Below are 11,112 nucleotides of genomic sequence, written 5' to 3'. Positions count from 1 at the left end.
CACTTGACGCACCTAGGTAAGTGATGGCAATAATGTTTAGTGTGGCCATACTCTTGGCAATTGTGGCATTGCACTATTGTTCTTTTTGGGTAGGGTTTTAATTACAGATGTAAATTTGTTTACAGATGTCGGGTTTGTGCTATTTTATGTAGTTTATAATTTGGCACCAATCCACATGAAGCGTAGATATAATTTAGAGCCATTTAACTAAAGCAACTCTTAGCTCCATGATTTCAATTATTTAGCAAAAAACACATTGAAAAATGAAAAAAGATCTTATTGAAATCGAAGACCCCAACTTAGTATCCTTAGTTTTATTCCAATACAAATTATATTCTATCTATAATTTATTATATTAATTTAATAAACAAAACAGAAATATTATCATTGAATACTAAAATATTTAGTATTTATTTATAGCTGGGAACAAACAAAAAGACCAAATGTTACCTGGAACGAATAGTAATCTTATCTATTCCGGTGTAGTTTGTGTCTAGTGTTGATATAATCTTCTGTTTACCAGCTTATCTCTCTTTAATATTTTCTTCTATGTTTTATATATTCAGATAGTACAGACTAAAATGAATACATATGATGTTTGTATGCAACTTTTCATTATCGAATCAAAAAATTAAATTGGAATAATTTATGAAAATAAACGACAATTCATACATATTTATTGAATACTATGTATGTAGATTGAAAAAAAACATAATTATAAGCACATAAGTTATAAAATTTTGAAGTATACTATGGAGAAATCTAACTATTTTGTTATATTGTATGTTTCAACTTATTTTATTGCAATGCCCAGATAATCACTGATTTTTTTTTTTATCATCCCTACCAAAGCATTGATATCGTAGTGTTGAAATAACATATTTTTAACTTTTAATGTTACTTAGAAGAAGATTACTTTGGTCCAGAATGTGGCCTTGTGATATTTTAACCCATCAGTAGAAGTCGGAATAGGCTAAAAATACGTTTGCTTGCATAAAGTATAAATGAAAGGAAATGCCTCTTTAATGGGTTGATATCTCTGTTTTATTTTGAATTTAAAAGTAAAAAAAAAATTAATGGTAGAATGTTTATTTTATTTATTTATTTCACATAGTGTGATTATGTTCATTTTGTTTATTTTTCTGTTTTTATATATTTTAAGAGATTTTTTTTTCATTCATTTATTTATTTTAGAATGTATGAGATCATCATCATTATTACCTATTGCCCACAACCGTGTGGTAGATTGTAATATCTATCAATAAATAGAAGTATTTATATATTTAAAAAAAACTAATGGTAGAATGTATGAATCCGTACTACATTCTAAAAATCATTAAAGAAATCCGAGAATCAATTACTGGTCGAAGAGAATAACTACTAGAAATATAAGAGAAAAAAAAACGGTGTTTTAAAAAACAACCTTTAAAAATATAAAATAAAAACGAAATACAAGCAATATAATAAAAAAATAAATCAAAACAGAAATGATATCGACCAAATTAAATCAAAATGTTGTATGTACAAAGATGTGTTTTAATGTACTATTTTACTGGAAAGTTGTTGGAAATTATTAAAATTAGATAATTAACAAAAATATCGGGAGATTTAGTGGGCGGCAACATAAGGTTGGGTTACTCCCTGCGGGCAATAGTGCTTCAGCAAGTAATATATCTATTACGCGCGGCCAACGATCTTGAAGATCTATTGTCCTAACCGAAAGAATATATATATAGTTTTTATACTTTTTTCGGTTTCGCATTTTTATCCTTTTTCATTTTTATGTATGTTATTGTTGTGCAGAGAAGTCCAGATGGATTGTCGAGCCATATGCTCCGCCCATCTAAACCTCGAAGCCTTTATTTCATGCGATAATGACTTCATGGCAAAGAAATTCACGTTTCAAGGTTCTAATGCAAGATGACTTCTTATTATGCGGAGAAATTTTCTTTTAAATGTCTCGATTCTGCTTCCTGGGTCAGAGCCGTATATCCGATCCTGGCTTTATCATATCATACCACCTTAGCTTACGATTTCTAGAGATTATTCATGATTTCAATATGCTTGAAAGAGAGAATAAGGGTCTTTTACCCTTGCAATGCATTGGTTTATCCTCTATCAGTTAATCACGTATTTAAATTATTGTGGAACCGAAGTATTTGAAACAGCATACTTACAGAGATGATTTGCCATTCACGCGAAATCAATTATTATGGTGAATTATTCCGTCAACTATAATATATTTTATTTAGTATTGAATTACTTGTACGCCGATTTTCTGGGATTCTCTTAGATGACTCTGATAAACGAGTCTTTCCGTATGCTCTTAGTTACATTTAAGGTCTGCGATTTCGTCCGCATAGGATTTTTAGTTTATCCTAGCTCCTCTCCATTTACACGTGATGTTCTTCTCATTACCTGTCCCTTTAATTTGAATGACATTAGAAAGAGTCCATCTTGTCATTTTCTAGCTCCAAAAACTTCTGATACTTCTCCTTGTATTGGGATTCATCATTTAGGACTGTTTGTACATGCCTTTGTCAATCTCACGAATTTCTCTGAGGACTACCTCTGTCGTGATCTTCCAAAGACAATATCTGTCCATTGGATCAAAGGTTATTTTTAAGACAACAAGTAAGGCGTGTATATGCTGACTACATCCCATCTCTATTGGGAGAACCAAACAGGTGGTTGTCGCTTATTATATTTTCATAAAACGGATATGTCCGATTGAAGAGTATATCTTTATTTATAGGCGGAAGAGTGTTATACCTCTATTTAATACTACATCCTTTTCTATGATGTTACAGACCAGACCTGTGTTCCAGACCTCCGGTATCTTCTCCTCCAATTTTTTTCTAGATCTATTCTAGTAACTTGGCCCTTAGAAGTTCTCTACCAACTTTGAAGAGTTCTGTTGGTAGGATGTCTATACCTGTGGCCTTTATTCTTTTACCCATCTCGATAATTTTTTGCGCATTTTGGATATAACGAGAAGTATAAATCCAGGTTGTAGTTCAGAGACTCTCGAAGTATTAGTGTTAGATAAAACCAACACATGAAAATATATTACAATGTGTGATTTGATATAATACTGAGAATAAAACAAGATGATATTCATATTTAGAATATGATTAATATAAGGATCCAATAATAACTATTATTAAGCAGATACATATATTGCTAATTCTAATAATAGTATAATGGATAATTATATGGAGTTAAAAAAAATACAGGCCAATATGGTCATTTATATTTCTACCTTTGATTATTTTTTATGTTTTAACAATGTTTCTTCTTTGTCCTTATCTTTTGAAATTTTAATTGTAACAAGTACGAAACAGTTTCTGCTATGTGCTAAATAATTTTTTTTACCATATCAAGTTTAATAATGAAATAACAATAACCAAAAATTCTCCTGAAGTTGAAAATCTCCGACTTTTGTAAAGATAGTAAAAAAGTTTTTAAAAAACTTTAATTTAGGCTCAAAGTTAAAGAGTTTATGTGGTAGAGCGAGGGCATTAAGTGGAAGTGAACCAATATGGGTTTCTACTTCGCTTCAGACATGAAAGTTTTAGGGACTTCTGGTCGGAGATGTTGATATAGAAGTTTATATTTCGTTAAGACGTTTTGTTTGTTAAACGTAAAAAGGACTGTTTATTAAGAAACATTTAAAAAATAAATATGCACTCATAGTTTAAGTTATTAACATAAAATAAAACACCAGTAAACTTATATTTCTCTAAACGAAATTCTTGACTTGTGGGTCAATAATATTAAATATATTATTTTTTAAATATAATATTTGATGATATATCTTAATCGACAAATAAATTTAACTTGCTGTTCTAAAAAATAGTTCAGGATATTTAATAAACAGCTTAATTAAGAAAAAAAATCATAATAAACAGAAATTTGTTTGACAATATTCTCTACCTTAAGTGCAATATTCCATAAATAATTAAATTACAACTTATAATATTCTAAATAGTAGTGTAGTTTTTAAGGTTATACATATTGGAGAAATAAAAACCCTTAAGACATTTACCCTTTATTTATTTATTGGATAACATTTCGGAAAAATCTTTGTCCATTTGCAAACTTAATTCTTAAAATCATATGTAAAACATCGACAGCAAACTTAATTTTTTTTATATTTCAATGATTTTGCTAAATAACTAACTTTAAAAAAATCTCCATCACTATAATCAGAAAAAAAAACTTTAAAATGAACATGATCTCTTTTGAATACATAATTTCATTGCATAGCTAAAATCTTAGTAACACTTTTTTATAATAAAGCCCAGAGAAATCTAAAAACACACACATAATTATTAATTATGTAATAAACAGTTAAAAGGAATCATTATTGAACAGGCTATCCTGTATATTTAGATGATTATTATTGAGGCAGACGGAGTAGGTTAAAAAAAAGGTTAGAAACCCGTCTTAAAAAAGATTTAAAGTTCACGAAGTGCAAGAACTTTAAAAGGTTTCTAATTGCAATAGATAACGCTTTTAACGCTCTGCCTTTTAGGCTCAACAGCCCAATTTCTCACGTCTTTAGAATCAACATTTTGTCCTGAAGAAAAGAATTCGTATAAATATTTATTCCCAAATCCTCAATTGTTTAATACTTGTTTTAAGTTTATTCTTTTTACAAACTCAATGATTAATTGATAACATTTTTAATGTATGAATCACACTATTAGTTTATGGCTCAGATTCGTGACAACTAATATATACAATAACACTCAACCGTGATAAAAATATGCTTCATTATGTTGCTTCTAAATTTAGTATTTATTTGCTAAAGATAATATATAAACTCTAATTAGCCCTCAGATTGTACTAATAATAGTATTAAGAGGAAATAAATATCCTGAAATAATAATAAAAAAATAAAAAAGCTAGACCCTAAGAAGGTTTACTTCTAATGCACGAAAGTCTCGCATGTTTTTGTTTGTTTTTTAATGTTCGAGTTTATTCCCTTACCCAACTTTCATAGAGTGAATCATATTAATATGTTTAATATGACTAAAAATTAATTTCTTATTTTCACAGATCAAAAAAATATATATGTAATAAAGATTAAGGTTACTAACATACAAGCCAAACTTCTAACGTTTAACTCACGGAAATTCTGTTGTTTCAGAGCCCTAGCCCCCCGCAATTCGTGATGTGGTACCACAACGACAACATGATAAACTACGAAGAAGAAGAGACACAGATGAGGGTGATGACGGAGAGCGGAGGTGAGAAGACTCACTCCAGGCTGGTCATCTCCAGGGCAAGCTCCAAGCACTCCGGAAACTACTCCTGCAGGGCAAGCAACACTAGGCCGGACTCGGTATACGTCTTCGTGTCCAATGGTAAGTTGAGATCATATAAAGCCATTTTATAGTTGAGGACCTATCTGTATAGGTCCCCCAGAGGGGGGATGTCAAGGTCCATTTCTCGGGGCCACCGCGAAATGAATATTAACCAGCCCAGGTGGGAATCAAACCCACAACCTAATGAACCAAGCAATCTGACCCTCGCCCCAACCCGTTCCATATTATAGTTCATGGGGGTATAATACAGTTTATTATCACTTTTAATCAATGGGGAAAGTAATACACACTATATTTTTAAGTGAATATAGAATAAAAAATTATAAATTAAATAAATTCATAGCCGTTTTTTAGATTTTAGGCATCAATAGATCATATTATTTTATAAAGATAAATAGTGAATAAAAAAAGTGATAGATATTTGTTTAAGGTAATATGAACTGCTTCTAAAATAAAAAGAAAACATACTTTTCCGAAATGTAAATATTTGTTCTATCAAAAAATTAAACAAAAGGTATTTTAACAACATTAGTTTGCATTAACATTATGGAAGTTATTTTTATTTAAACCAAAAAAAAAAATATATTAATTCGATGTACACTGAGTGCTGTTAAAAAAGTAGTAGCCGGCCCAGGCATCTAATTATATAGGTAAACATTTTATTAATTATATTATTCTTGTTATAATTAAACTATTATAAGCCGTGTCCACAAAAATATTTTGCTCATCATAAGCAAAAATCCTATCAAATCGAAAGATTTAATAAAATGTATTTTAGACAATTTTGACATAGTATAATTTATTTATTTATAGATAGTAGATGGAATTGAAATCACAATGATATAATGATGAATACGAATTTTAATGTATGAATGAAATAAATCAATAAAGATAATTATATTATAGAAAGATGTATATATTATTTATTATGGATAAAACATACATATATACATTTTTTATACATACTTTTATTTTTATAGATTATATTTGCAGTGTTCTTTTTTAAATATTCCCGAAAATAAATTGGAGTGTGGGTACACGTTTTCACCTAGCAGTTTTCAATCCGTTACAAGAAATGCATTATATTTTATTCCTAGTATTCATACCAACCCCAACCACCGTAATTATTTTCAGTTATTTGAAATCGTAATACTTTTATAAATTTTTAATCAATTCATCGCTTCATAAGTGTTTAATAATAAGTGTTCTACTGATTTCTTTCCTAATTTAAATGAATTTCCAAATATGAAAGGCAGTCAAAGAGACCAACAACTTACTCCACGTGTCCTTTAAAAACGATTTTAGAACTAATTAGAAGAAAATATTAACTCTATGAAAGGAAGCATTACCATAATCTTTATACCCGACATCTCCAGAAAGCAGAAAACGTTCTAAATGGTGGATCTCAGAATTAATCTTAAGTATTCACAAAATAATTATTCTATTTCCCTCCTTATATTCATTTAAATAGTAACTATTAAATCTATATAATAATTTTCTAATATTTTTTTTATAACAACTCGAGTAAAACTTTACATATTTTAGACTTACAATTCATTTAGGCCAACACTTAATAGGCCAGATAAAAAAAAACTCACTCTAAAGTTTTTAGTAAATAAATTGAGAACAATAGCTAAAGGTGGTGAATTAACAATAATATTTTAATTAAACACTTAAAAACCATTTCACGACAAATTATAAGAACACATTAAGGCTCACATGCTATATTATTCACATTGAATAAGTAAGTTTTAGAAACGGGGTAGTATATTTTATGCTGGGTCCTATAGAAACGTTTTGTGTGTTATTCGTAGTAACGAGTTCTAAAATACTCGTGTATTATTTGTCAAACAAATCAGAACTTTCGTTTTGTTCATGAGATAAGTAATTTGAGTCTATGTGCACCAAAGTGTTATTGGAATAAAGTTATTCTCTAAACCAAATATGTTGGAATCTACTGTTTTGGAGATTATATAACATACTGAATCGTACCTCCAGCCATGGTAGGAAATAATAGTATTTTTTAGTATTGATATTTATTTTTAATGTATTATTATTTTATGTAATTCATCAAAGTATAGTTTTTTTTATTTTCATTAACACGCCTAACGGTTTTTTTATACTACTAATCTGTAATAGCTACACCTTTTTACAAATTCAGTGCATATAAAATAATAATATTATTCCAAGTCCTAAGGATTTTGATTGATTCAGAATGTCCCAGAAATAAAAAAAAATAGATATATACTTGTTCCAAATATTGTACTAAAAGTTAAAAGATTCTAAAAATTTATACTGTTTTTATGGCTTCTTACACTATGGTTAGACGCCACGTCAAATCCTTTGATGGGTTGATAGCAAACACTAATACCCTCGTGTTGGACATTGCCACGCCACTAAGCTCTGGATGGTGGCAATTCCCTTTAGCGGACATTTTTGTCGAGGGAAGGAAAGCGACCATCTTCCCACTGACGCACGAAGCTGAACTTAAAATCAGCCCTATAACCTAAGCCTTAAAAGGTTCTCGACTTAGCTTTATTCCTTTTGAAAATTTTGTAGTGCTAAAACAAAAAACTTGAAAGCTTAGAACAAAAAACGTCTAATTTGAATTACACAATGGCCTTCGATGCCTAATAATTGCAAATGCCAAAATTATTTAATCAAATAATTTTTTTTAATAATTGGCTTTTGAAAACAATATAATACATTATTTTGATCTAAGTATTTCAAAAAATATATAATTAATCCTTTAAATTAAGTAAATAAAAAATTAAGTCTTTTAAAATAAAAATTATAAATCCTTCATAATATAATATTTGAACAATTTCACATTGATTTTAACATTAGGTTGTTTTTTTTTAATAAAATATATTAATATTATGTATTTATTTCAGTCTTTCTGAGTAAATAAACTTCTGACTTTAATATATAATATATGTACATATCTGATAACCAGAACAATTTATTTTTTTAATAATTGGTTAAAAATAATCCATAGAGTATGTTTTTACGAAGAGTTTAGAAAACAGGTTTTTTTTTGTTTTGTTTTTTATAATTCTTCTAAAAGTTCAGTACTTTGTAAGGGACTGTTTCCAGAACAATGGCCATGCACCGGAGTGATTTTTTCATGGTCTTGCAGAACCTTTAGATTTTCCCCCAATTAAAGGTACCCACTTCATGAGTCTACGTAGATACCAGCAGGACTCTAGAACGCAGAGGATTGACTCACGGCTACAGTCAGAGAATAAAAAATTATTTGCCACAGCCTGATACGAACCAAGGTCCTGAGAATTAGCAGCATAGAGTCAGCCTTACCTCTCCATATCATTTTAATAAAAATAAAAAAAAATTATAATTTAAAAAATATATCGATATGTATTTACTTTAGTTTGCCTGGTTTGATAAACTTAGGAAGAAAGAATGTAACATTTTTTAGTAACAGTTGGTGGTCGGCGCTATGGTTATACTTTAGCCACACAGCTGATCTGTTGCAAGAACAAGTATAACCTTTGCCCCGTATCTTATAGTGTTTGTTTGGTTGTTTAGTGGCGCCAAACTTCATTGGTCATCAACGCCATCCACATCTTATTTAATTTTGCTAATCTTCGTTAAATTTTATTTATTTTTTGATTTGATTATTTTATTTATTTATTAATTTTTTTTTCCGATCAAGATATATTTTTGTCAGTAAATTTTGTGATTTCAAAAACCGAAACACCGATTCTATTGCCTTATCATCGTCTCCGAGGGTTTTTGAGATATTTGGGTTTAGTTCTAAGCTATTGAGGTGTGGTGTGAAATATGGGCATCGTTGGAAAATATGGCTTATTGATAGATTGTTGTTGCAATACTGGCAGTTCGGAGGCGTTTCTTTTGATATAAGATAGGAGTGGGTGAGCCTCGTGTGACCTATTCTCAGCCTAGTCAGTACCTTTTAGTGTTTTTGAATATCTATCAAATAAAATTAACAACTATCTTTTACTCTGTTGCTTTAATTTAGTACCTTCCATTCATTCTTCTCCTATATAAATGTAAGCAGGTATTATTTTAACATGAAAATTTCAATGAAATGCATATGGGAATTCGAAACCAGTAAAGTAAAATAAAATATTTTGGAATAAAATAAAATGTTATTTATTCCCACTCATACTGATTTATTCAAGTTATGAGTTGAACAACAATGTTAAGAATAAAACCTGTAAAGAGGCAATGTTTTAGAACCTGACAAAAAAATCTCCTTTTATTAGATAAGGAAAGACAGATTTGATTTCAATAACCCAGTAATAAAAGTCTGGAAGTTAAATTTTTTTTAAATACTTATTTATTGCTATTTACAACTGTACATCATAATACATTTAGTAAATCTGATCTAAGTTAAATTGGAGTGTTACAGACGTGTAGAGAAACTACCCCTTGGTAGCACTCATGACATTTTACATTAGCTGGTTTAATGGCCATCTTCTTTTCAGGCGCCTTCGAGGTTTGTCAGGAATGGAAGAGGGTGCAAGGTTAGAAACTAGGCAGTTTGAATGGTTAGGGAGTTTATAGTGGAAGGAGTGATATCTGATTCGGGCTAGATCGGTTACATAGGGAACATTAAGGTCTTTATGTATGATGAAGTTAAATTTAAATTAGAAATGATATTATGTATTACTCAAATTTAAACAATACTTTTAATTAAAAAAATCGATTCTAAATTAATAAAACTATTTCCAAGACTTTTTATCTCTGATAGATCTTGAATCTCTGTAGCACATTGTTGTTATAAAGGACGTTAATCCTCAGAAATAAAGCTTAAAGACAGAAAAATAGCCAGCGATAGTAGTGAAATAAATATCTTATGGCTATTTTGTGGTCCTTTGACTGGTATTTAAAGATATCGACAACAATTTAGTGAAGTTAATTTGTATCGATAACCTCAGCGATAAAGGTTTAATCCTTCCATTTAACAAGTACTTACTTTTATTTATGGTGTTGTTGGCCCGTTAAGTCTTATAATATTACCCTTCCTGCTTTCAAGAGATGACTATTTCGTTTTATCTTAGAGAAGCATTAGCTTTCCTAAAGAAAAATAGATGGCATCTATAAAAGAGAACTAAGCGCTCTTAAATGCCGGCTCAGAATATCAGAAATTATAATCAGGCCTAAAAAATTAAACACGATATTTATTATTTAATAATTATTAGTCCTTAATGCTCCTTACTTTGACACAAATCAAATCATCCATCAGGACCTCAATGTCCCCTATGTTGCCGATTTGGCCAAAACCAGATACCAATCCTTCCATAATAAACTTCCCAACCACCCAAACCAACTCGTTTCTAACCTGGGTTCTTCTTCACTACCTTATAATCCTCCTAGGCGTCTGAAAAGAAGATGGCCTCGAGATCTTCTCCTTTAGAAATGTTTTTGGAGTTCTATCAATGGGTAGATTCTCCACATGTTTGTATCATGTCATAATATCACTTAATGCAAATTTACTTGATGTGTATATATGTATACAGTTGTAAATAACAATAAATAAATTATTAAAAAAATAATGATTAGTATTGATATGTATGAGAGGCACCAGCCGGAATTTTTTAACTTGAAGTTATTTCTTTTGTCGGCATAACAAAGGGCCGCTGGTTCTAGTCAGAGACCTGATCGGCAAAAAATTAAAAGTAAGGTACAGAGATATATAGATAACAGAGGGTATACATAACAGCCCTTATCTCACACATGAGAACTTTAAAAACCTCGGGGAAAATACAGTCAAAGAAGAAAGCCGCCTTAATTT

The 11,112-nt window shown here is 29.8% G+C and overlaps 1 protein-coding gene across 3 annotated transcripts in view; it reads left to right on the top strand.

Annotated features, from left to right (window-relative positions):
* LOC106677973 (zwei Ig domain protein zig-8) overlaps positions 1 to 11,112 on the top strand; it is a 334,034-nt gene that overhangs the window by 297,043 nt on the left and 25,879 nt on the right. For all 3 annotated transcript variants that reach the window (XR_010845080.1, XM_067053234.1, XM_067053232.1), the window contains exon 8: positions 5,156 to 5,372. Coding sequence is in view for 2 of the 3 variants with exons in the window: in XM_067053234.1 (XP_066909335.1) it covers positions 5,156 to 5,372 (217 nt within the window). In the remaining variant the exon portion in view is untranslated. The remainder of the gene's footprint in view (positions 1 to 5,155; positions 5,373 to 11,112) is intronic.

Source organism: Halyomorpha halys, unplaced genomic scaffold, assembly GCF_000696795.3.
Source record: "Halyomorpha halys isolate HHAL.00 unplaced genomic scaffold, Hhal_1.1 Scaffold116.1, whole genome shotgun sequence".
Lineage (NCBI taxonomy): Eukaryota > Metazoa > Arthropoda > Insecta > Hemiptera > Pentatomidae > Halyomorpha > Halyomorpha halys.
Note: the sequence above shows the minus strand (reverse complement) of the source record. Positions and strands in the feature narration are given on the sequence as shown.